The sequence below is a fragment of the Silene latifolia genome, chromosome 10, assembly GCF_048544455.1.
Source record: "Silene latifolia isolate original U9 population chromosome 10, ASM4854445v1, whole genome shotgun sequence".
NCBI classification, from domain to species: domain Eukaryota; kingdom Viridiplantae; phylum Streptophyta; class Magnoliopsida; order Caryophyllales; family Caryophyllaceae; genus Silene; species Silene latifolia.
The window spans coordinates 51,013,337-51,040,502 of NC_133535.1; the positions used below are offsets into that span (position 1 = coordinate 51,013,337).

Sequence of the window (27,166 nt, forward strand, 5' to 3'; positions counted from 1 at the left end):
AGCATGAGTAGCTAAATTAATTGTGCTAGGATGTAGGGGAATTATAGTGTAGGCGGCATTAGGATTAGGGAACCCTAATCGCGTGTTGGTCGATCGACCACCCTACCCGGTCGATCAACTGACCTCGTGAGCTTTATTACGTTTTAATTGTTTTAATTGTTTTGTTCAACGAATCGAATGCATGCGACTAGTTGAATGCTTAGTAATTGACTGACCCATTAGATCGAAAGATAGGGAAGGTTATTAGACTACCAATTAAAATGACTAAACTTTGCTGAGATCGAAAGATAGGTATCGTTTAGATTTTTAGTCACTTTTCAGGACGAAAGTCAGTATTAGTGGTATTAGGGACCTGTAGCGAGATCGAAAGATGCTACCTGTGAGAGTGGACCGAGAGGACCTCTTATTTTCCCGTCTCACGTGATTGTTTTAGACTTACCTAGTTTGCTGCCGCCGAAACTATAGTGAACCGACCATCCTTGCACCCTTTTAATATCTGTTTTAATCCGTTTATTTAGTTTATTGTTTTTTTATTTGCCTTTAGCTATAGATCAACTCAACTCAAAACCCCCACATATTTGTTACCTTAGACCGGAATTAGACAACTAGAAATTACATCTGCCTCTCTGTGGTTCGACCCGACTGCCGCTAGCTATAGTTGTAGTTGGAGATTATAAATTTATTTTTGACGCCTCACGACGGGTATCAGTCATCCTTGAAACCTGGGAATTAACCCAAAATCTTTTGAGTCACTTAACTATTGTGAAAGAGAGCTCTTAAGAGTTTCTGTAACGGTTAAAATTAAAATTTAACAAACTATAATTTTGTTGTCACTAAATTATATGTTTGCTTATAGTGGCCAAAAACATAGATGAGTTTATCTTTTACGCCTTTACGGTGGAATGATAGCAATAAGTTGATCATATGAGTATATATACATGTGCTTTGTGAATGAAAGAACATAAAATCGAACTCCGTGTATCGGTAATTAGAAGATTAATTATTATTATTATGTAAGATGGTCTTATTAATTGAACAAAAACTTGAAATGACTAATTTAAAAGCATGACAGGTGTAAGTAAATTGTCCATATTTGAAGGGTAGATATATGGTTCAAACAAAATATATATTCCCTCCGTCCCAGTCTATAGTTTACATTTGTTTTATTCCCCCTCCCAAAATACAGAAAATGTAAACTATTCATTAATTTCACATATGTCTTTATATTAATCATAAGGTCTATCAAAGCACCCCGATTCTCTTACACTTATAATGATTAGTAGTTAATAAATTTTGCTAGAATTCGAGATAACAAAGTCTTAGAGGTTAATTAATGCTTAGAATCAAATACGTATCAAAAGGCCATAAGGGATTAGGATATTTCATTTTTTTTTAGAATTATGTGACACCCGGATGTGAACTTCGAAACACCTCTTCGATAATGTTCTATAACTTAGTTTTAAAATAATTAAGGCAATTAACCTGTACGAAGTACGAGCTTTCAAACTAATCTTTTAGTATATAAGAGATTAAAACAAAGATTCGAGGAGCTTCCAAAGCAATGATATAGTGAGGAAAAGTAGCTCATCACTTAGGTCAGCAAATAAAAGGGACGTAAGCGCATAATATCCACTCAACATTATCTATTTGTACCTACCTATGACAATTGACAATAATTAAGTTAAGTAATTAGTGGCATGACCACTAAAGTGGCATCTAACGATTCTTATAAGACAATCAATCTAACGGGTTAAATTAATCTTATTTTCACATCTTCTCCTTATATATAACGTACATCAATAGCCTATCAAATCAAACGAGAAATTAACACTTACTAAAAAAGAAAGATGGCAAATCAAGTTTCAACGAAACGTGTTGTAAGAGTTGTGGGTCTTTGTGGTTCCCTTCGTAAGGCCTCCAACAATCGTGGCCTCCTCCGCGCAGGTTTTTCTTTTTTTCTATTTTAACTATTTTATTAGACAAATAAATAACTATAGACTCGAACAGAATGAATAATTTATTATTTTTTTTTTTTAAATTTAAAAATTGAACAAGATTAAGATTAAGAATTAAGAATGAGATGAAACTAAAACTCCAACAATGCAAAGAGATGCTAAGAAATTTTGGGCCACCCTTGTATGATTAGCGAGCCTTATACGGTACCATTGTATATAATCATATTAAATGGTTAATTTTATTGTAATATCAGTAATGTAGCATCAAATATAGGAGTAATTGATATAAGATTAATTAGTGCAGCAATGAAGATGTGTTCGGAGAAGATAATAGAAGGAATGGAGATAGAAGACGTAGATATATCAACCTTGCCGATGCTCAATACTGACCTTGAAGTAGATGCCACTTTCCCGCTTGTGGTCCAAACCTTTCGCCAGAAGATCCTCCAAGCCGATGCTATCTTTTTCGCTTCTCCTGAATACAATTATTCCCTTACTCGTAAGAATAGTTGTTGATATATGAATGAATATAAACTATTCTGATTATTATTATTTGATACAGGAGTTTAACAATTCTAGTCGTCCTCTTTTTTTATTAATCGTAGCATTGCTAAAAAATGCAATTGATTGGGCATCTCGACCACCAAATGTTTGGGCGGATAAGGCAGCTGCAATAGTAAGCACACAAGGAGGTGGAAGAAGCTGGCAATACCATCTTCGTCAAATTGGTGTTTTCCTAGACATTCACTTCATCAACAAACCCGAATTCTTTATCAATGGTGTTCACGGAACTCCACAACAGTTCGATACTAATGGTGACTTAATTGATCCGGTCACCATACAAAGGTTGAAAGATGTTCTCATCGCGTTACGAGTTTTTACGCTTCGTCTCACAAATGCCCCCAGTTTTTAGCATATTAGCTACTCTGTATTTGGTTTGAATTTCGTAGTTAGACGGTACTCCGTATTATTGTGATGAATGAGAATATGATCGATCGACCGATTGATATTCCCTCTACAAAGGCACTTGAACATACCAGTGTAAGGTTTATACGGTTTGTGATTTTTTTTTTTTTTTTTTTTTTTTTTGACAAAAGTGTACTATATATTATAATCAAGAAAAGTTGAATTACACATAGCCACTAATATACCACTTAAAATTACAGCTAAGATAAGATTTAATACGCAATATACTATTAGAAAATGCAACGGAAACTTTAAGGCTGTCCTTTTTGTGAAGCAACTGAAGAAGTCTGGTGTTTCCGAATGTGAAAAGTACATCTTGAAGCTTACACGCTGAGGCTTGAGACATTGCTTCAAGTAAGGCGGTAATGGAGCATTGAAGATGAGAATTACAGAAGAAGCTCGGAACTTCATGAATGATATTGGCATTGCAACGGATTCGAAAAGAGCCCTGCCACGTCTTTTTGTTGAAAGTAACCTCAATCTTGAAGTAATGGTGAATGAGCTCTGGAGAAGGGATCCGAAGGCAGGCAACATCAGTCGAGTTGATTTCATATTTATCACTCTTAGATCTGAACATGAAATCAAGCTGTTGCGAGAGAAGCATATCAGCTTCTTGTAAAATAGCAGCAGGATTGACCCGGCAATCCCGAAAGATAACATTGTTCCTATGTTTCCAGATAGCAAAAAGAAGTAAAGAGAAGTGCAGGACCTGATATGGTTCGTGGTTCCCGGAAAGCGAAAAGTAACTTAGAAAATTGTTCATCCAAGCAGTAAAGGGTATGTTGGAGGATGAATCAACCCGAATTCCGAGGTGGCTAGCAAACCAAAGTCTTTTAGTTATGCAACAGTCTCGGAAAAGGTGTGCCAAGGTTTCAGACTCGAGATTAAAAAAACAGCAGGCATGATCGACAATCAAACCTCTGCGAATTAAGATGTCGGCAGTGGGTAAAATATTACGGGCAATTTTCCACAAGAAAATCTTGATGTGAGGTTGACATGGCAGTTTCCAGATCAAAGCAAAGTGAGAGTTTGAAATAGATGAGTGATGACTTCTGTCCAAAAGAAACAAGTATCCTGACTTAGCTGAATAAAATCCGTCTTCCGTAAATTTCCAGTATATATAGTCATCTGTAGGTTCAGGAGGAAGTTCCAAAGCACAAATACTTGTTGCTGTAGCTTTATTAAAGAACCTGAAAACATTTGTCGAATTCCAATGAGTGGAATCAAGCATAATATCCGCAAAACTGATTGTCTGCACTTGCGACTGGGACTTTAAAATAGGCTTATTCCCAAGAACCCATGCGTCATTCCTTAGATCAATTAAGCTTCCATTCCCAAATTTCCACGCAATACCGTCACGAAGTAAGAAGGTGGACTTGACAGTTCCTTTCCAAGCAAAAGAAGCGTTTGAATATTTCAAATCTTTTGCCGAATAGGAAAATCTTTCCGGTATTTTGGACAGAGAGTTTTTGAGATCAGTGAGGTTGGATTTTGGTGACAGCGCCAAAATTTTTTAGCCAACATAGCTTGGCTAAAAAGTCGTGCGTTTTTTAAAACCAGACCACCATTTGTCTTTGATAGCTGTAATTGCTCAAATGGTAGCCAATGCTGAGCACGTTTCTTTTGGGAAGTCTTCCACCAGAAGAGGTCAATCAAAAAATTGATTTTCGAGGTGATTTGCTGTGGAATAGGAAGAACAGATGCAATATAAGTAACGGAAGCCATAAGGATCGAATTAATAAGAATCAACTTAGCCGCTTGAGAAAAATGCGCTGGCCCCCAGGAGAGAATTTTGTGTGATATCTTGTCAAGAAGAAACTGAAAAGACGAAGTTTTCCTCCTGCCTAAATCGATCGGGATGCCTAAATATGAACCAAAATTAGTCTTTGGTTGCACATGCAAAATATCAATAATATGCTCTTTAAAATCAGCAGGAGAGTTTGGGCTGAACTTGATATGAGATTTTTGATTATTTATCATTTGACCCGACATAGAGCTGAAGTCGTTCAAGATGCTTCGCAAGGTTTCACAACTTGAAGAAGTCAGACGGAGGCACAAGAGTGAATCATCAGCATATAAAAGATGAGAAATAGCAGGACTATGCCGTGATAGTTTAATACCTTCAATGAGTCCCTTAGATTCCGCTTTTGTAATCATAAGGGAAAGGATCTCCATGCATAGGATAAAAAGATAGGGTGAAATAGGGTCACCTTGACGCAGTCCACACTGAGGAAAAATTCGGCCAGAGGGTGTCCCATTGATAAGAACTTGCAAAGAGACCGTCCTAACACAAGTCTTGATAAGCTTTCTGAATTTCTTTGGGAAACCAAAAAGCTTTAGAATTGTGAATAAAAAAGGCCAAGATACCCTATCAAAAGCTTTATTCATGTCAAGCTTGATAGCTCCATAACATCTAGTACCCCTTTTGCGTTGGTTAATATACGTAAGAACCTCGTGGCCAAGAAAACCCCAGTCAGTGATTAAACGGCCAGGTACAAAAGCATTTTGATTTTGGCCGACAATGCCATCAATCACATTCCTGAGCCTGAGAGCAATACATTTGGATGCCGCCCTATATATGACGTTACAAAGGCTGATCGGGCGAAATTGAGAAATAGTCTCTGGTAAGTCCACTTTAGGAATGAGGACAATATGAGTATTATTCCATGCAGGGAGAAAGCACCCATCATTTAGGAATGAAAGAACCGCTGACGTAATATCTTCTTTGATGAGCTCCCAGTAAAGCTGATAAAAATGAGGTGGAATGCCATCAGGTCCAGGTGACTTATCTGGTTTCATCGAGAAAAAAGCTTTTTCCACATCATTAGGAGAGAAGGGGCTTGACAAATAATCTTGATTAAAACCATCTAAAAGAGGAATAGACAAGTCTTAAAGGGCAGGAGATGGGAGAGCTTGAGCATTCGAACTGTATAAGCTTGTGAAATGAGATATAATCAACTGAGAAAGATCTGTATCAGAGGAAGTCCAATTTCCCATATCATTTTTCAGAGCAATAATCCGAAGATGCTTCTGTCGTGATTTGGATCTACTAAAAAAATAAGAAGTTGGAAGGCCATCATTGAAACGAAGATCAGATTTAGCACGCTGTTTCCAGAAGGAGTACTGTAAGTGGATGTCATGTTCCAAAGATCTGACACTGTTAAAATAATTCAAGCCCGAGGAATTATCATGAATAAGTGAAGCTGAAGCCAATAACTCCTTTGAGATTGAGCTCCAGTCAATCATAAATCTGTGACGATTCTGAAGGATCCATTTAAGAATTCCAGTACGGATGTGGCTAAGTTTCATGGATACATAGGACATTGCAGAACCTGGAATTGAAAAATTCCAAATGGAAGAAATAAGCCACTGAATTTCCGGATTGTCCAGACACCAATTATCAACTCGATAAGGACGCTTAGGTTTCTGGCAGCAGGTTGTCGTAGATAGAACTATTGGGAAATGATCAGATAACAAAATATTTAGATTTTGAACATGAGCATCCGGGAACAAAAGAAGCCAGTTCTGAGATGCATAACATCGGTCAAGCCGTTCCAAAATCAAACTTGTAGAGTCTCGCTTATTAGCCCAAGTAAATTGAGGGCCTGAAAAAGGAATTTCAGACAGAGGGATATTGATTCTCCAATCTAAAAAGGACTTCCATCCAGCAATATTGGAGGAGCCACCAAGTTTGTCAAAATGATGTTCAATTTGGTTAAAGTCTCCAATAATGCAAAGCGGAGAATAACCAGAACAAAGAGCTTTCATATCTTGCCAAAAACTAGCTCTAGAAGCAGTACACGACTCACCATACAGAAATATGGCGTACCAAACACTATTGGAAACTTGATTTACAACTTTACAAAGAATGAAATGAGGATCCGTTACAAGAGGAAAAATGTCGGATCTATCATCCCATAACAAAAGTAACCCACCACTAGTACCTACTGAGTCGGAACCACAAAAATGGGGCAGGTTAAGAGGGCGAGATTTATGAACTCCATCCGCTACGGAACATTTAGTTTCTTGAAGGAAAACTATAGATATATCATAGTAGCGTACGGACCAGTTTATAAACGGAATAATAGGGGCGTCCGTACCTCCTAAACCCCTACAATTCCATGAGAAGATCTTCATTGATCTATTGGTGGCAGAGGCGGGCCTGCCACAACCCAATTTTGCGGAGAAACAGTTCTGGTATCCGGAGAAGTGAAAACGGAAGTCCCCCCAGAATCTGCAAAGGTAGAGAAAATCTTTAGACGTTTGTTGGGGAAAGATGAAATAAAGCCCCGAGAAGCTTCTGCTTCAGAAAAAAAAGTGAAATTCCTTTTACGAGATCCCCAAGTAGAAGACGAACGAGAGAGATTATCACGAGAACTGGTGCCAGATATATCATTTAAATACGCCGCAATGCCAGCAGTAGACGTTGGAGAAAAAGATGATGGCAAAGAGGTATAGCCATTAGAAAAAGAACCACTAGAGGATGGAGAATAAGAAGGCGAAACAACAAGTGAAGGAGCCTGAACATCCATATGAAGTTGAGAATGTATTGGCCAAGGGTGGGCATACATCTCAAGATTCCAGGGAGGAATCACAGCAGGAACAAAAGCATCTCTCAAAGGAGAATGCAAACCCAAAGAAGGAGAGCTTGGATCAGAGGGCGTAACATTTTGCAAATGTAAAAGGCGATGAGAGATCACCTGACGCGATTGAACAGCATATGCAGCTGACTCAGGCTGAATCATGGGGGAGTCCGAGAATCTTAAAAACCCAAGAGTGGGATCCTCAGCAGGGTCTGGAGCCTGAATTCGAAAAACCGACCTTGGGACATCCCCATTGAGAATATCTGCAGGGGTGGGGTTTGGGGTAAAATGAACAGGTTCCATAACCAGATCAGGAGCATGTGTGTCATGATCATCATGACGAGGGTCGGCATGAGCAGTGTGACCTGCTTGTCCCGCTAAATCAGCGCCAAAAGTTGGAGGGGACGGTTGGTGTCCTGAGTTGGAACCAGAGGGCGAGGTAGAGTAAAACCCAAAAAGTGAAGAGGATGAAGACGAATTACCGTGTGTATCAGGCTGGTCTGGAACTGAGAAGACGACTGTGTTGATATTGGAAAAAGTAGAAGGAAGACCCCGAATTACCTTCGTATAGAGAGGAGTCGTACTCGGTCCGTAAACAACCTGCAAACCAGACAGATGAAGACCAAATAGACGGCGGTCTATTTTTGCTGAAGCACGAGCAATATCCAGCTTACAGAAGGAGTTTTTATGACCCACTGTACCACACCTTCGACAAAACCGAAAAACTCCTTCATACCCAAACGAGACCCAGTGAATTTTATCATCAGCAAGAGGAATATAACAACTAGGGATTAGAGGTTGAGAAAGATCAACCCAAACTCGTGCTCTGACAAATGGCCTAGGCGAAAGTCCGGGGCCAATATCCTCTTCTTCAATCACCTCTCCTACATGATGAAGGAGATGGGCGGCAACAGATGGATGAAGATACTGAACTAGAAGGCCGTGGACGCTAACCCAGAGAGGGACGGAAGAAAAATTCATGTCTTCAAGCACAGCATCCCAAGTCATTTTGCGAAGAACCAGGAGACAACCCTCGATATTAAGAAGACGAAGCTGACTAAAATGATCGAAGTCAGCAGGGTGAGTAAATTCAAAAACAAAATACGGTTTCATAAAGTGAAGCTTGACGACATCGTGAGTGGTCCACGAAATATTTATATATTGCTGTATCCTATCCAAATCAAAAGGTCTTTGATCGATAAAAAAGCCAGCTAAAGTGCGATAAAAATTAATATAAGTGAGATTGGTACGGAGGTTTATGGGTAAATTAATTAAGGGACCAGTTTGAAAAGGTAAAGCCATGATAATTTAAAAAGATTGAGATGAAGATGGGTAAAAACCGTAATCGTATATATATATATAATATTATATTTTTTTGTTTGTTTTGGAAGATGAAGATGGGTAAAAGAGATGAAGAAAGGCTAATTTAAAGAGGACAGAGAGCGGTAGAAAACTGAGCTGGCAGCAGAAAAAACAGTGGACACGGTGGGGGAGCTTATGTGTCAAAAAAACAAAAGGAAGAGGATGAAGATAAAGCAAGTTGAAGAGGCAACACGAAAAGAGATAAGGATAAGAAAGATGGTAAAAGTTGAACTACAAGATAGAAAGGAGCAGGTTGGCAGTCAGATAATTGAAAAAAGTGAAAAGCAAATTTTTTTGGGAATTATTTGAGACTCTCCGTAGAGAGAGGACTCTCATTTCTTTGAGAGAGAAAAAAAAGTTTTTTTTATACGGTTTGTGAATTGTCATACCAAACACAATCGTAAATCTCCTCCTCCTAAGTTGTGAGTTTGTGACCTTTTTGCTTGATTCATGTTATTCCTCTTTTTCTATTTAAAGTTTTTACTATTTTTCATCGAGCTCATTATTTACTTTAACAATTAGTCTTATTGTAGACGGGTATATCCATTTAAAGATATAGATAAGTTAAATATATCACCACTTTTTGTTTATCTTATTATAAAAGCGGTAATATATTTGACCCGTATACAACTTTAGATAGACAATGTCCGTCTAAAGTGAGATTTTGTGTTACTTTCAAAACTTATGAAATGGGTATATTAAAAGTCAAAATAACTCTAATTGATCTTGACAGTAAAATCCTAATATATATCATTGATGCATGGGAATTAACTAGGCCTCCCAAAATAAATTTGAACCTGAAAATATCTAAATTGATATATGATTGAAAATAGATATAAGTAACTTAAATAGAACCCGAGCGGATTCAATTCAAATCGACCCAAAATTGAATTGAATTTTGTGAAGAACCACATGTTAGGTCTCTTACATTGGAGAAAGAGAGAAGTGTAATCACTTTATAAGTTAAGGGGCTACTTCGCCAATTGCCAATTGGTTTTGGGATGAAACCTCCTTGGACTTGTGAAGTTGACACTCTCTCCTCCTTGACGGGTGAGGCTCAGGCCCATGTTCGATCTAACATTGTATCAGAGCCTAAGGTTTAGTCATGGGTTCCGAGACGAAGACGGGTCCGAAAAGAGACGACATTCCCGTTCAATGAAAAGCGAAATTGGGCCATTATTTGGCGGGTCCGAAAAGCAACGACGTTCCTGTCCCATGAAATAGGTTCGAAAAGAATGGCGTTCCTGTCGATCGATCGAAAAGGAGACCTTATATGTGAGAGGGCGTGTGGAGATATCACATGTAGGTCTGCCACATTGGACAAACATAAGAGTATGAACTACTTTATAAACCAAGGAGCTACTCCACCCATTTCCAATTGATTTCGGGATGAAATCTCTTTTGACTTGTAAAATGGACACTCTCTCCTCCTCAACGGACGCGGCCCAGGCCCATGTGCGACTTAAAAAATTCTTTGTACTGAAAAGATAACCAAACCTAAATGTATATGAACCGAATGACTTGAAATAAAAACATTCATTTTCAAATAAAAATACTAAAACATGAATTTTTTTCAGTGATTGTTTATTTATTTATCTACGGTAAACTATTATATCCAAATTGAAAAATGTGACGACGCGAATATCAGGCCAATTTTTTTTACTCAATTCAAGAAAATTATGACCATATGCTCAGTTGAATAGTTGTCAACCCGATCCCACCGTACGCAACTCGAAATAGTAGAAACCAATTCAAGTGGCTAATCGAAATGACCTCGATTGAAATCGAGCAGATACATAAGCTAAGGTAAACACAAATAAAATTGAACTAATTTAACGTGTTTTGAAATCAGCGGATGACACGTTTGCAGGGTCTAGAACTAACACCAATCTCCACACGCACTAAAAGCATCGATCGACGAATAAAGTAAAATAAGATGCATCGATTTGACTTTTGAGCTGTACTTTTACGTATACTAGTCATTGCGCCGCGCCCTACCAGGCGCGGTGCCCCAATTTGTCTAATTGTGTAGGCGACCTCGGTAGAAAACATCGCAACAGAAATGGATATGCTTCCATACAGGGAATGGGCGTAACCAAATAAATAAATAGTATTGTAATAAATACTATAAATAAATCTAAAGTCATGGGCAATACGACAGTTCTCTCATTTCACTTCCCATCACTTGAAATGCTCTACATACTTTCGTGTAATAAATTGGAGTCGCTTTTTTGCGGAGAACCAAGTCAAGTTGTTCAATTGCCAGCTTTGGAATATATGAGATATATAGACTCTAATGCCATGAAGTCTTTCTCAACCAGGCCTCTAAAAGCACCCAAATTAAGAACACTGATGGTATTCAACTGCCCCGAAATGGAGTGGTTTTTATTAGGACACTCAAATTGCAATGCAGACTTGGAACTGCAATCTCTAGAGTACGTCAGTATCGGGAAATGCCCCTACACTGTCATCTACGCCTTTTCATCTTCTGTGCTTCAAGAAAGGAGTCTCCCGAGTAAAACAAGCTCATCTTCTATGCTAATAAAACACAACCTAAAAATAAATCACATATCAGATAAACAATTTCACATGCTAGAAAACTACAACATTATGCGTTGAATCTTACAACAATAGTGATGCCTAAGATTAAGGTGTGCACAACCTAAGTCCCTTAAAACGATAAATCATCCAAACATATATTATAGAAACGTTTTGTGAAAACGATAAGGTGAAACACAGCTTGTCAAAGTTACACGATCAAGATGTATGGAATATAAATAATAAAAACATGTATTGCTCATCATCTAGAGGGAAAAAAATTAAATAAGCAAAACAAAGTTGTTTCTATTTACAGAACATGAAATAATGTTTAACGGCAAAAAAGACGTAGTTGCATATTTTCGACACGATAAAACCCAAAGCACAAAACTCCATCACTAAAAGCTCTATTTAATTTGCTTCCAGTTCAGATCTATATTTATATGAGAAGGTCATAACTCAACATAAGAAACCAAGTGTTTGGCTCAGCTCAATAAAAGATACTTCAAACCATGTCTATTAGTCGTACCTCCCTTCGACTCACTCCCCATGTCCTGCATCTCCCATAACAACTCCAGAGTCCTCCTAATAATTACCATGTTAACCCTTCACTTGCCATCCGTGAACATCGCCATGTTTCTCCTCTCCCAAATATCTAACACCCCACCATAAAGTCCCCATGCTCCTTAACTCATGTCCCTCATAGCCTCTCCCACTCTCTCACTAACTCTCTCACCTGCTCAAACTGATCATCTAAAAACACCTTCAATTTCCATAAAAGAAAAGTCCTTCCCTTCCCTCCTCCCCATTTGCCTCTTAACCATCCTCCCCTTGCTCCTTTCCCTTCCCTTCCTTCCACTCTTTAAAATATATTGCCTCCATTCCTCTAGAATATCTGCAAGTACTCAATATTGAGGAACATAATAGCAAAAAAATGTGTGGTCTCAATGATACTATGACAGCATTGAAATTGAGATGGAACAAACATCTATCTAGGCTAAAATCCAATAAATATATCGTACCCCGTCCCACGTAGTTACCCTATGACAGGTACAAAGAATTTCAATCATGACAAAGTTATATGTTGTAAGGAATTTTAAACTATCTTGATAAGTGTGTAAAGATCACTCATCCCATCAGGAATTAAACCTAGCAGGAGCGAAAAATCTCAGCAGAGGCGAACGGGTAATAATTTGAGGGAAACTTGAAAAATGTGGAAATTTTACCTAAAAACTTGAAAAAATTTCTTGGAGTCCAGAACTACCATGAGGTCCCAAATTACATGATTGTCATGATCAAATTTCTAGCATAATCAAGGCGCTCACATCGGAGTGGTATTTATTAATGACACTACAAAACCGTGGAAAAGTAATACAACCACGAGTCCCACAAGTCAAGGAACTGGGTGCCTACCTTTCACCCATAGGAACATGATGAACAATAAACTGTGACAGCCGAGTAGTCATTCAATGTAATTCTAAATAAAAAGGGAAAAAAGTGAAGGTGCCTTTAAGGTGAGTAACATGTTTAACCTAATAAGGGGACCAATAGGCAATAACACACTTGCACAATTCCCATAAAGTCCATGTGACAAAGCTGATCACCGGACAATACAAGAACATTTTCAATGTTTTTATTCCTTGCATCTTTACATAACAATTTGCATTAAGGAGCAAACACATTAAAGGTCAGATCAATGTTTAACCACATACGGTCTTGACCTCTTAAGACATTTGTTGAAAAAATATATACGTTGTATTTTCCATATTGATATTAGAAAAGTTGAAGCGATCGATGCACATAATAACTTCGACACTTACAAAAGTTCTAGGAGCCGCCACTACAGACACCCATGATATAGACGCAGGATATTTTGATTTTTGAGTCAAAATTCTAAATGGAGCCTACCTCAAATCGCCATAAACAACAATTGTGAGACATCACGATGTTACTTGAAATCAGTTCATTCCGGTCTACTCTGCAGTTTGTATAGCAGCAAAAACCTATTTTCAATGATAACAAAACATTGTAATATAAATCAAGGAGATAAACAAATAACAGTATAAAACGTACTGATAATCCAATTATTGTTAAGGTCAATCTTACAAAGCAGGACTTCCTATAGTTTCTAAAAACTACCTACGACTCTTAGAAGGTCCTAACTTTCTCATAGGGTCTACATTTATGTAAAGTAGCAGAAAAGAACAAATAATAAAAATGCATGTCAATTATATATATATATATATATATATATAAAATTAGGATCGCATGAGTCCACCCTATCTTTTTGAGTCCGTGAGTCCATGATACAATATCACACGTTATATTAAACAATATCACAGCTTATACTAAAAAAAAATTCGTGATATTGTTTTGTAATATAATATCACCCATTATGCTACACAATATCACAGCTTACAGTATCACGCGTTATACTAAACAATATCACAGCTGAAAAAAAAATCGTGATATTATTTTGTACTAAACAATATCACAGCTTACAAAAAAAAAAAAAAAAAAAAAAACTTTTTCGGAAAAAAAAAAAATTGAAATAAAAAAATTTTCGGAAAAAAAAAAATTGTAAAAAAAAAATTTTCGAAAAAAAAAATTTTGAAAAAAAAAAATTTTCGAAAAAAAAATTGAAAAAAAGATTTTCGAAAAAAAAAATTGTGATATTGTTTTGTATAGTGCGTGATATTGTTTTATGAACTCATGGACTCAAATATATAGGTGGATTCACCGGATCTTACCTATATATATATATATATATATATATATATATATATATATATATAGAGAGAGAGAGAGAGAGAGGATCTTGTGAGTTTGATTTCTTATGGTGAGTTGTGAGTTTATGCTTTGATGAAATCTCAACCACTAGATTATATTAGAGATGAATGGCCAAGATCTAATCTTACATGTCCTATAAAATCACTGTCATTATTTTCTCTTTTTTCTAGTGCTACTCTTTTTTTTTTACTTTAATTTTTTTATCTCCTTTTTTTACCTCGTGTTATTATGCTTTTTTTTGCAACTTTGATTTTTTTTCTCTTATGTTTTTCTCTAATTTTCTCATTATGTTACCTTTTTTTCTTTTTCTTTTTTGTACCATATTTTTTTTACTTGAAATTTTTTTTACTCTTATTTTTTTGTCTCGTGTTATTATGCTTTTTTTTACAACTTTGATTTTTTTTTTCTCTTATGTTTTTCTCTAATTTTCTCATTATGGTACCGTTTTTTCTTTTTCTTTTTGTACCAGATTTTTTTTACTTGAATTTTTTCTCTCTCTTATTTTTTACCTCGTGTTATTATGTTGTTATTGTGCTTTTTTTTAACTTTGATTTTTTTTACGACTTTGATTTTTTTGTTCTCTTTTTTTTTTGCACATGTTATTGTGCTATTATTGTTATTCCGCTGTTATTGTGATGTTATTCTGCTGTCACTTTGATTTTTTTTACGACTTTGACTTTTTTTTTTCTTTTTTTACCACGTGTTATTGTGCTGTTATTCTACTGTTATTCTGCTGTTATTCTACTATTATTATGCAGTTATTGTGATGTTATTCCGGTGTGACTTTGATTTTTTTACTACTTTGATTTTTTCTCTTTTTTTTACTGCATGTTATTGTGCTGTTATTCTGGTGTTATTGTGATGTTATTCCGGTGCCACTTTGATTTTTTTTACGACTTTGATTTTTTTTTCTTTTTTTACCACGTGTTATTGTGCTGTTATTCTACTGTTATTCAGCTGTTATTGTGATGTTATTCCGGTGTCACTTAGATTTTTAATACTTAGATTTTTTTACTCTTTTTTTTACCACATGTTATTGTGCTGTTATTCTGATGTTATTGTGATGTTATTCCGGTGTCACTTAGATTTTTTTTACTACTTAGATTTTTTTACTCTTTTTTTTACATGTTATTGTGTTGTTATTCTGGTGTTATTGTGATGTTATTCCGGTGTCACTTTGACTTTTTTTACTCTCTTTTACCACGTGTTATTGTACTGTTATTCTGGTGTTATTGTGATGTTATTACCGTGTCACTTTGATAATTTTAACTACTTTGATTTTTTTTATTTTTTTCCCATGTTATTGTGTTGTTATTGTAGTGTTATTGTGGTGTTATTATAGTTTTATCTGGATTTATTGTGTTGTTATTGTGTTGTTACTCTGGTATTATTACATTGTTATTGTAGTGTTACTGGATTTATTGTGTTGTTATTGCATTCATTCAGTGAAATACATCGAAACACCATCAGATTTTGCACATGTATTTCGACACGATTCTTTGATTCCAAAAATGATACGAAGTACTAATTGGATGGCGTCCAATTTTTGATTAATTGCTATGAAGTACCTAAATGGCGTAGAGAATGTGTAGTTAATTGCTACGAAGTGCACGATTCTTCGTTCGCAAACACCTCGCTCTCTTCTCAATTCTTTGTCAAACCTTCCTAGTTCCTAAATGGCGTCCAATTTTTAAGGCAGGTTGACCTTACTTGCTTTGAATAATTGAATGGTGTGATGCGCGCTTTGGTTAAATGGTAAATGGGTAGTTGGAAGTATAAGTGTAAACTGTTAAGTGCTGATTTATTGCTTTACAGCTTTGCCCAATAGCTATTTTGGGAATTGTATTGGGATGGAAAATGATTTGATGAATTTACCCTTGTATTTTCCACCAAGTCCCACCCGTTTTTGCACTGATAGCAGCTCCGATACCCCATCTCTTGGCAGCCGTCGCATATGAATGCAAAGCTATCATCTACCTTAGTCAGTAGTCACTGAGAGGGTTGGATGTCTGCACATCTTGGGCATTACCGGTTGTTGCATTTCCGTCATCATATTCGTGTGTGCCATTTCCTGAATCATTGCATACAACGTACATCATACAACTATGGATGACAATCGACAAAGAATTTTGGATCCCCTACATTTAATATTGACAGGTAATTTGATTATCCTTGATTATTTAAAAGAACTCTCACAAAGACCTCAGTCATTTGATTATCCTTGATTATTTAAAATAACTCACACAAAGAATAGAAAAGATAAACAAACGAATGTGACAGATGGAGTATATGTTACCCTAAAGCATGTGCATCGATGCAATATTTATATTTACAACTGAAAAAAAAGGTAATGGAATGTGAAATTTAATTACCAATGAGAATCATCAGTATCAACACTCAACAGTAGTAGTATTGTTGTGGGCTTGATGCATACAGTAACTGGAATCTCAATATATGCAGAGCAACCGGCTTCTTATTCTGCAAACTGTCTTATTTCTGCATCAAACTTCCTTTTGTTGAGGCAAATAAACAGCCGTAGTATTTGAATATTGATTGTTTCAGCATTGAGAGGGATGGCAAAGCAACCGTTTCAGCGTTGAATACAAAAAACCAACTACATCGACCTTCCCAACCGTTTCAACGACAAGTTCCGTAATGAAGTTGATTCATTCTACAAAAGTACCAAAATTTCCATCATAAATTACCTCGTGTTATTATTCCGCGACCCAGACTCATCATCGTCAACCTTCTTGCTACAGAATTCAACGAACTCAGTCATCTCCTCCATCATACGATCAATCTCAGCCACAACACATCACAACCACAAAGGCCCGAACCCGACATCCCCAGCAGCAGCAGCAACGACATCCCCCAATCCCGATCATCTCCTTCATATCTTCACCACCATTCATCACCACCCCGCGGCCCGCACCACCGGACGCGCGCCCTCACCATTGACAGCACCGCCGCACCAATCTGCCCGCACCAGTCACATAATTTTTTGATTGATGATAATTTTTTTATTGATGATAATTTTTGATCGATGATAATTTTTTGACAAACTGAAATCGATTCTATCGTTATAGACGAGAGAGGAATTTTTTGATTGATGATAATTTTTGATCGAGCTTTCGTTCCGTATGCTTGATTGATGATAATATTTTGATTGATTTTGGCTAAGAAAAGAGAATCTAGAACGGTGGATTTGTTTAATTTAGTTTTTGTCTGTCCTTTTGCAGAGAGGAGCAGCTCTTATTTTCTTTTGAGATTTAATCACAGCCGTGAATATATTCTCATCTAATGGCTGAGATTTATTTTAAAGAGCAAACTCACAACTCACCGTAAGAACCAAACTCATCGTCTTAAGACAACATGCATGTATTTAACAATGCTCTGATACCACTTGTTAGTTATTTAGACCATATTAATACTCATCTTATGATATTAAAATTACAAATTAATTTAAAATGGTCTAAATCTTCATGCATGCAAATCTTATATATATATATATATATATATATATATATATATATATATATATATATAAATATATATATATATACAAACTCTGTTGTCTATTTCTTTAAAGGATGACATTAAAACAGAATATTTAACCACCATACTAATAAATCGATGATTCCTGTTCTCCAATTTAAACCTTAAGGCTATGTTTGGATAACAAAAATGAAGGGAAATGGAGGGAAGGGGGAAGGAGGGAAGAGAAAGGGAGGGAAGGGAAGGGAAGGGGATGGAAAATGGGATGTGAGTGTTTGGATACATTTTCTCCAAATTTTGCCTATTGTGGAGAGATTTTGATTTTCCTTAGGAGGACGGAAAATTGAACCCTCCAAATCTCTTCCCCTTCATTTCCCTTCACCCTTATTTGCTATCCAAACAAAGGATTTTAAATCGTCTACCCTCCTTCCCTTTCCTTTCCCTCCAAATTCCTCAATTCAAACACACCCTAAGGTAAAAGATTCACTATGATTCCTTGAGAAATATTGGCTTGTTACCATAAAGAACAACCCGAATATACCTCTAAAGTTAAGCTTAGCACCTAAAATTACAGAAGCACCCACCTTGCCAGAGTTACATAAGTGCTCTCATTAGCCATCATAACATCTAATACTAAGATCCTTAAACTGCCAACTACTACCGGTACACTTTTCTCCAATTGCATACAAGTCCATCGAACCCACCCACCCTATCCCAAAACAGCAAGATCTAGGTTTTGACCGGTTGTAGATTTGAATCCAGTTATTATCATTGTAGGAATAGGCGAGGTAGCTCACAAACATCATGTAACAATAATAGCCGACTTTTTTTGCCGAATAAGCTAGTGGCGATTTTTTCGCACCTAGTTTTCCTTCTCTTTTCTACAATTAAAAGGTTCAAAAGCCATAAACTTTGTCTTGAAGGGACACGGTCTCTCACTTGTTCCTCATATTGAGTTAACACACATGGACACAATAGTGTCATCAGTTTAACAGAATGCCGAAAATTGTGGTCACATAAAACAGTCTTTTAAGGTTTTGGCTGAAGCAAGGTGTACGGATCAACTCCTGTTCAATAGAGTTGAAAGTGTCCATCCGAACCATATCGTAACCAATTAAACACAACAGGTAAAACTGAACAAAACCAAACAGAACAAAATCAAACAGAAAATCTTCCTCCCTCCCTCTCTGCAACTATATCCAGTTTTCCTTCTCAAACTATGCAAAGCCAAACAAAGCCTCTCTTTTTCACCCTAAAAATAGACGTCCTCCCTCCCTTCTCCCCCATCCCACACTCCCATTCAAGCCCACCCTCTCAATACTCATATGTCATATTTAACTATCTAAAAGAGGAGGAAACACAAAAGGACCGCAACAAGGTTTTAAATAATTCAATAGGGAAAGAAAAACACAACTAAATTATGTAAATTAGGCCAACACCAAACCGTAATCATTATCCTACATAATCCTACAAGATTAGCACCACAACATACTAAAATCATTTGTGAAATAAAAAAAAATCTACTTAGTCATATAAAATCAAAACCTTTTGCCCCAACAAAACCTTTATAGGCTTAGCATTCCCAAAAGGATTGACCTTCAATGCGCACTAAAAATACACCCAACTTCCTTCTAAGAGCCTTAGTTATTGTAACTTTCTGATTGGCGACAATAAGGCCACAAAAGACCAAATTTAAAAACAAAGCCAAAGTAAAGAAGCTTAGGATGTAAAAGTAATCACCAACCAATGATTTTACGGAATGGTGTGATGTATACAAAATCAGGTAAAAGAGAAAAGTTATACAATAATAATGTAAGTTTTCTAAACCCAAAAAGCTTTGGGCAAGGCCGAATTGTCTAAACATGTATATTAACTAAGGAAACACTCCCTTCATCCCAATCATTTGTTTAGCTTTGATTAAAAAACCTCTCACAAATAGTGAAAAAAAAATGGTGAACAAATAATACAGAAGGGAATAAAATTAGTTTTAATCACAAGGCTCACGACACCAATAAGAGGTGTAGACATGGCCCACCTGCAAGCCCAGCCGATCTGTGGACATACAGCGGTCTTTTGAAAGCCACGCTCGGCGGCGTAAAAATGTTTTCGACCGGATCGTTTTAGATTGGTCGGTTTCGTCTCGGTAAGGGTCTCGAAACGATTAGAGATGTTCGGAGTCTCCACCAAGCATTTGTGGAATGCCTGGAACCCGTTCGAAATTCACTTTATACCTCGGTCAAATCGAAGCACAAAGCAGCGTTTGACATAGGTACTAAAGATAAGGAAATCGTCCCTCTTTAGCATCCTATCTCTAGAATGACTCTCGTACGCCCTAGATAAGGTCGTCCACTATCCAAAGTTTCTGAGTAAGAGGTGAAGGTACGTATTGGGAAGCCCTTTAATCAGACACCCAATCCCGCCCGCGTTAGCGGCCTCTACTGATCAATCTTGGTTGGTTGAATGCAAAAGTTGATAAAACTGTTTAAATGCATGAATGCACATCCAATAATTTAAACTAACATGTGAGAGCTTTCTAAGTCGGTTGATTTAATCCAAATATCAAGTATAAGATGTCGAGTTGGATTAATGATTGATTTGCATGCAAGACGGAAATTAAACATCCATTTACCGTATTAGGTTTAGGGTGTATAACATGATCCATTTGCCTTAGTAAAACATTTTGCAAATATGGTTTTGAATAATCAAATAGTCACATGATCCGTCCTATATCCGGGTTAACCGGAGTCGGGATCGTCCTAGACTAATGCTGGAAAGAAACAGGCCCTGTACAAGTCGGCTATATGAGGCGCGAGCTAGCCGGCGGTGTAAGGGGCCTCCCTCTGGTTTTGAAAGTGAGAAATGGAGAGCCTGTTTAGGCGCGGGTTAGCCCACGGTTTATGTGCTGTGTTCTGACCTTTTAGAAAACGTTATAAAACGTGTTGAAAATGGGCATTTGAACCCGGTTTGATTTGAAGAGGGGTCGTTTAGACCGCATTTGTTGATTTGAAGAAATAGACTCGAATAATCATCATTATTTTGATAATATTCGGTGTCGGGTTTGATTTGACAAACTTGACATGAATAGTTTTGAAAATAATTATGGACTAATTGTTTTTAGTCCATTTGAATGTTATTAGTCGATACTCATCATCGTACCCGGGTTAAAATCCGGCATGGTATGTAGAACCAAGGACGACTTTGTGTTGGGGACTAATGTGTTTGTTTGAAAATGTAAAGAAATGAAATAAAAGGTTTTAAAATACCTTTTAAATGTCATTAACCAAATATTATCACCGAAACACGGATTTAACCGTCATGGTATGAGGAACCAAGGGTGAAAAATGTTTTATGGTTAAAACAAGTGAAATAAAATAAAAAGAGTTCGAAATATTTGGAATGGTAAAAACCGATTACAAATATGAAAATGAATTAAAGGGAAATGACGAGAACAAACACGGTTGATCTCTGGTCTGAACACCCCATTTAGGCGCGGGTAAGCTGGCGACCTAAGGGGCTTCTCGCCTCGGACCAAAAATCGCTTTTGGCTCGTTTATTCCATGTTTTGGGTCATGTTATGCACGTTTTAGCATGTTATAGTCATGAAACAAATGAAAACATAATAAAAGAGGATTTTTACACCCTCATACTTACATGTTTGGTTATGGCGAGTGACCGACGTAAGTGTAACAACTCGTTTGATCGGAAAAAAACTCGATTTAAAACCGTTTTGGTAAGTAAAAAGAGTGTTTTAATGTTAGTGACGGTGTAGTGGTCGAAGTGGTCGGTCAAGTGATTTAATGCAGGATGACGGTAGCAAACAATGTGTAAGGCTTGTATTTACGATCGGTAGGTCATAAATACGCGTCGGGTTGTGACTTAAGAAGTCGAGTCGAGAATTTTAAGGGAGAAAAGAGGGGGTGGACACTCGCGTAAGTCTCAAATGGGTGGCATTTGAGGGGTATTTATAGGAGAATGAGTGGTTGTGTGAGTTTTGAGCGACGTGGCCACTTGGGCTGGTCAAAGAGGCGCGAGCCACGTCGCGGTTCTTCGAGTTGTGTTGTCACTTTCACAACAAACGCAATCATGATTTGTTCTATCCTAGGGTTTTTAGTCACATGTTTGGTACTTGACCAACATGAATCCGGGAAAACTTAAGGTAGAAGGTTTGAAATGTTTTGTTTTTGGTGGTTGACTCGGTTTGACTCGTTGTTGGAGTCGGGATTTGAATTTTTGAGTCGGTTTTTGGTTCGGTGTCGGTTTTGACTCTAGTTAGTGTCATTGCGACCCCGTCGTCGTGCATTAAACACTCCAGGTATTTTTGAAATGTTTTGAAATATTTTTATTTTCGAAATCGTTTTAAGTTTTCCGACGTAAAGTTGTACACAAACTGTCGATCAAACGCCGCGATTCCAAAACATGTTGTAGTCCGATAATCATCGGGTGTTTGTTGGAGTCTCAGCAGATACTGGGTATCTACAAGAGGACACCAATAGGACACCGATAATTGGCTGCCATATCACTCAAAAAGATAGTAAGAGGCCTAGAACTTTACCACATTCATATTTAATGTTATATCAAATAGTTATACTCCTGAAGTGGAGCTGCAAACTAACGAAAAATGATTCTAATCCACCAAAGAACGAGCTAACAATCACTTGTATTTAAACACTTGCTTTAGTTAAACAAAGAGCATCAAATGTCCGGCAAATCCAATTACTAAATCACTAAAACAAATTGAGGATGAATTACAAAGTCCTCACCTTCGAAGATGTCGCATAATAGCCCAACACATAGGTGAGTACCTTGTACGCATCAATAACGCACCAGGCTACATGCCTCGTTCACCCAACCTAAAGACCTGATAAAAAAAAGTTGTCAGAAACCCAATAACACCAAAATAAAAAGGAATTCAAGTATCAGGTTGTTGAAAATAATCAATCCAGTAACACAAGCAAACATCAATTTAACAATAAATCTAATCACTCGAGTGTAACTAACATTGAGCGCAACGTATTTCACAATCACCAAGACGTTAATACATGTACACACACTACAAGATAAACCTGTGCTAAGGTGAGCCACCACCGAAAATTTGCTTTAAATTTTAATCTCTCATATTCCCTGTGCAATTTTTCATGATATGCTCTCATTCTACATTTAAATTTAATGTATATAAGTTAGTTCTATTCCTTGTTGGTTAATTTCAATTCCAACAACGAATACCAAGAAAATTACTGAATATAACACCAATTTGATGGTATTTTTCGTAAAAACAATGAACTATCCATAATACACCTCCGCTGTATCCTTCTAATTAAACCTTAACAGTAAAAAAAAAACTCGGTAATTATAATTTGTTTTTGACAATGGAATCATGCATTGCCCAGCCAAAAAATTATTAAAATTTGGACGAAAATTGTGACTTTAAGATCTGGTGAGCTTTTAAAAGTTCTAATCCGTAAACCTCGAGATAGCTAATACATAAATGCCAACCTCACTATCATTGTCGACCAACTACATTTAACATCCCCGCTCCTAAAACATTCACAAAAATACACTGACTATTGGTAAATATCTCCAAATCTCGTACAAATTCGACCATAGATTTCAAAACAAAAACACTCAATTAAACATTTATTTTACTCTTTTTTGTATCCTTCTAATTAAACCTTAGCAGTAAAAAAAACGAACCTCAAGCAATTGTAATTCGTTTTTGGCAATGGAATCATGCATTGGCCAGCCAAAAAAAAAAATCATTAAAATTTGCCTACACGAATAAACCAGCCTACCCATCTCACGATCGACCTTAAACACGAATAAACCCTTCATGCAGTAGCAATTTGTCTAGTAAATAACAGAATAACAAAAAAGGTGGTGGCAAAATACAATCATATAACTAAATATATATTCTCAAGCAATTGAAAGAAGATGAAGCCTCTGAATCTTGAAAAATAACACAAATGAGATCATCAAATCTAAGCAACATAAAGATGAGACAATCAAATGATGTCTCAGTAGTAATTCTAGCAATTTTCGTAATAAATATAGTATGAACACATAAAACGTATAACTTAAGTAGCAACTTTTAGTAGTCGATCTAGCATTTTCAGTAATGGAAGAGCAAGAAGATAACGATAAATTACTGCCATCCTTGCACCCTTATGCTCAATGAAACCTAGATCAGACGCATTCCCTGCCTCCCACCCTTTTCTCTCTTCCCTTACTTCCCTTCCAATCTGAACTAAACCATTATCCCTCCCTTCCTCGCTGTTAATCTAAACAAAACAGTCAGAGTGACCATTCCGTGGTCCCTTTAAAATAGGGAACTTGTAAGGCACAAAGAGAAAGATAAAACCTTTCTTAATAAATCAAGACCCATCCCGTGTCAAAAGTCCGGTACCTCAACCCGATACTACAAGAATATCAAAGTATAATACCATCAGCAAAATGGAAGAAATATACCTAGTTAAGAAACGATAACCAAAACACATCCTAATTCAACGCTAAGAACATTCAGATTCCACATCGATGAGAAATAAAAATACGGTAGCGGGATAAATTATTTGTTTATCGTCCTAGATGGAGTATTGAATTTCCATGTGAGGATAAAGGTGATACAATGAGTAATATTTGAAAGGAGAACTGAAACTATCCCTAGAATAAAGGGAAGCCAATACTGGCTAGACAAACGAAAGGACACCTTCAACGAAATCTTTCATCAGAAATCCTAACCTGAAGACGAAAAGAAAAAAATATTCAGTTAGATTAATAATAACATTAGTTAGAAGCACAACTAATAACAAAACAATGAGATCTTAAGAAATATCAATAATAACAAGCACAACAACAAAATCTTGAAACGGGTAGAACTAACAACAAAACTAAGAGATCTTCAATGTTAATAATAACAACAACAGGTAAATCAAAATCAAGTCAAACGAGGATGAATCAATATTTTTGAACAATAGTAACCTCCACAACCCATATGCCATCATAAATGGCAACCCGCTAATCAAAGTGACTCGCCAACCAAAATCGATTAGCCAAGAACTTTTGTAAATCCTAAAATCCCACACAAAAGCCGAACTATAGTATCATTCAACAACCCACATGCCATAACACTATGGTAACCCGAAATGGTAGATATACAGTCAAAAGTCTCATTTTATAGGGTAAGGATGTACAAAGGTGAGCTTGAACAATTAAGAATTTAGACATACACCAAAGTTGAGTAGATAAGTTTCATGGGAAAAGTACCTGAGAATATACAGGCAAGACATTCCAGGGTGACCACATTGATGAAGCTTCTAGATTGGCAGTTCCTCCCTCCCTCCCTCCTGAACTGCTCTTTTTCACCACCTCAAAGGCTCAAACCTTCAGTCCCCTGTAAAACATCTTTAAATCATGATGATTTATCCATCAAACTAATCAAGCAAAGCTATAAAATGACCAAAATCCCAACTGCACAATATACCCTGTGGCGAGGGTTCACTATAACATGCTACAATTTCTAACTTCAGCTGTATGGAGTACCATGAAGTCAAAATAAAGAAAAACAAATGCGTAGGATAATTTCTAGAGTCCAGCAAAAAAAGTGTAAAATTTAGATAACCAAATTGCAATCAGGAGAGAGCAATATAGTATCAATAATTTAAAATTGAAATATGTTGGCCTCCTAACTGTTACTGCAAGCACACATGTCCGTCTACACACATGTTCGTCTATTTAAAATAGATATGCCCGATTTATACAACCATAAAAATAAGCAACAGCATTAGCAGCATAACCTCCCAAAATTTATGCTCCGTCTACTTACAACTCACCCCGCCAACTATAACCCCAGGCTCATGTCCACCACACACTCAAGCATCAGTCTAGGGATTCGGAGCAGTATTTGCCACAGGTCTGAACAAAATAAACAATAATAACAAGCTTAAAGATGCAATGTACTAACAAAATAAAAGTTCAATACTCACTTTGGTATACAAACAAAAATAAAGAGATGTAAAGCGAAGACCGCAAATTAAGATACAATAACCGTCAGTAACAGCGGAGCATCAAGGAAGAAAAAACAAAAAAAACAAATAATTAATTTGTGTTAGATTAGAACCAATACCCTGAGTTCAATCTCTAACTCCGTAGCCGAGACAATTCCAACCACAACGGCAACATCCTGGTTATTAAAGCCAGATCCGATTAGCAACCAAACATCCTAGGAAGACAATTATAATAGCAAGGAAAAAAAGGAAAAAAAGAAAGAGTTGTACCAAGACCACAACTTCGGTTTAAACATTTCTACCTCACAACTTCGGTCATCGCCATATCTAAAAAAAAGCGGATCTAGCGATGATTTTTAAGAACAATCTGGCAAAAGCAAGGTTATCAGTTGAAGTCTAAATTAACACAGCAAAAATAAAACCTATAGGAAAGAATTGAGCATACCTCAAAAATTCTGCTTCATCTTCCCTGACAAATCAAGCTGAATTGGAAAAAAATGAGAACAATGAACAAAACTATTAAGAAATTGTAACAACTTTAAAGAAGCGCAAAATACCTGAAGTAAATTCGATTTATTATCTGAAAAGCCAGCTGTTGACTGATCTTATGTAGACAACAATGATTTAGAGATACCAGGTATTGTGAGCAAAGTAAAGCCTAGACATTCAATACGACAATGAACTTTCCCCGTCAAATCAAACCAAAATAAACCATTTCCGAATCCAATAACCCTAGTTTTTTACATTCTAGGATTTCCGACCAGCAATTGCGAAAATTAGGTCAAAATTGGATGTGGATTGTGACGGGGTATTGAGTGCCAGAAAATCTACGGGTGTATATAAAGATTGTGAGTAAACTTTGAGTGGTATCGGTGGTGGAGAGCGGAAGGTATATGTGGAAGTCACACAGAACCAACAACAACTATAATAACAATGAAATCAAATTGAAATAAACAACAAAAATGGGAATAAGATTAAAAATACCTTTGAGAGGATGTGAGATGGTAAATTTTGCTGGGAGAGTTGTATTGAGGATGAGGAGCGACGGATCAGAATGAGAGAAGTGGAATGACAGAAGAATAGGTTTAGAGAAGAATGAAGGGATGAGATCTAAAAGGGGGAAATCAACGACAGAAAAGGGACTTGTTTTTTGTACTGTTCATAGCTACAGTAGAGGTAAGTTCTCTCTTTTTAAAGGGTAAAGATAAGGATATCTTTCAATAACAAAACTATTTCTTGTGCCCATGAAACTTACGGAGCGTTTAGTTAATATATAATAAAGAATTTACCTTATGGTGCGAATCATGAATGTTACCTAGGGTTAATTAAAGAAGCAAGTTAGGAGTAGGTCGTCCTACTAACACATGCTTAGTCTAATTCGATTCCGTGTCTCTTCACTTATAGAATGAATTAACAAACTTAATAGATGAATATGGCCACTAAACAAAGATTAATCGTGACGATGCAAACATGTGACAGA

At 36.6% G+C, this 27,166-nt stretch overlaps 3 protein-coding genes and 1 long non-coding RNA gene across 5 annotated transcripts; 1 reads left to right on the forward strand and 3 right to left on the reverse strand.

Annotated features, from left to right (window-relative positions):
• The first annotated feature begins 1,775 nt into the window (after nt 1–1,775).
• LOC141608993 (NAD(P)H:quinone oxidoreductase-like) lies at nt 1,776–2,968 on the forward strand. 2 transcript variants are annotated; one of them, XM_074428274.1, is made up of 3 exons: nt 1,776–1,944; nt 2,230–2,454; nt 2,561–2,968. In XM_074428274.1, exons 1-3 carry the CDS (start codon nt 1,848–1,850, stop codon nt 2,866–2,868), a joined length of 630 nt encoding a protein of 209 aa, XP_074284375.1. In that variant the 5' UTR covers nt 1,776–1,847; the 3' UTR covers nt 2,869–2,968. The 2 variants fall into 2 exon arrangements, with proteins under 2 accessions (XP_074284375.1, XP_074284376.1); XM_074428275.1 differs by having other exon boundaries at nt 1,784–1,944; nt 2,260–2,454.
• Nucleotides 2,969–3,084: 116 nt separating this feature from the next.
• LOC141607574 (uncharacterized) lies at nt 3,085–5,720 on the reverse strand. The gene is made up of 2 exons (XM_074426926.1): nt 4,484–5,720; nt 3,085–4,307 (listed from the first exon to the last, which is right to left on the reverse strand). The coding sequence occupies exons 1-2, from the start codon at nt 5,718–5,720 to the stop codon at nt 3,085–3,087; spliced, it is 2,460 nt and encodes an 819-aa protein (XP_074283027.1).
• Nucleotides 5,721–5,810: 90 nt separating this feature from the next.
• LOC141607575 (uncharacterized) lies at nt 5,811–7,058 on the reverse strand. The gene has a single exon (XM_074426928.1). The coding sequence runs from the start codon at nt 7,056–7,058 to the stop codon at nt 5,811–5,813; it is 1,248 nt and encodes a 415-aa protein (XP_074283029.1).
• An 8,903-nt stretch (nt 7,059–15,961) lies between these two features.
• On the reverse strand, nt 15,962–17,401 carry LOC141605626 (uncharacterized). Its single transcript, XR_012526400.1, has 2 exons — nt 16,567–17,401; nt 15,962–16,265 (listed from the first exon to the last, which is right to left on the reverse strand). It is a non-coding gene; the product is annotated as an uncharacterized LOC141605626 (long non-coding RNA).
• Nucleotides 17,402–27,166: the final 9,765 nt, after the last annotated feature.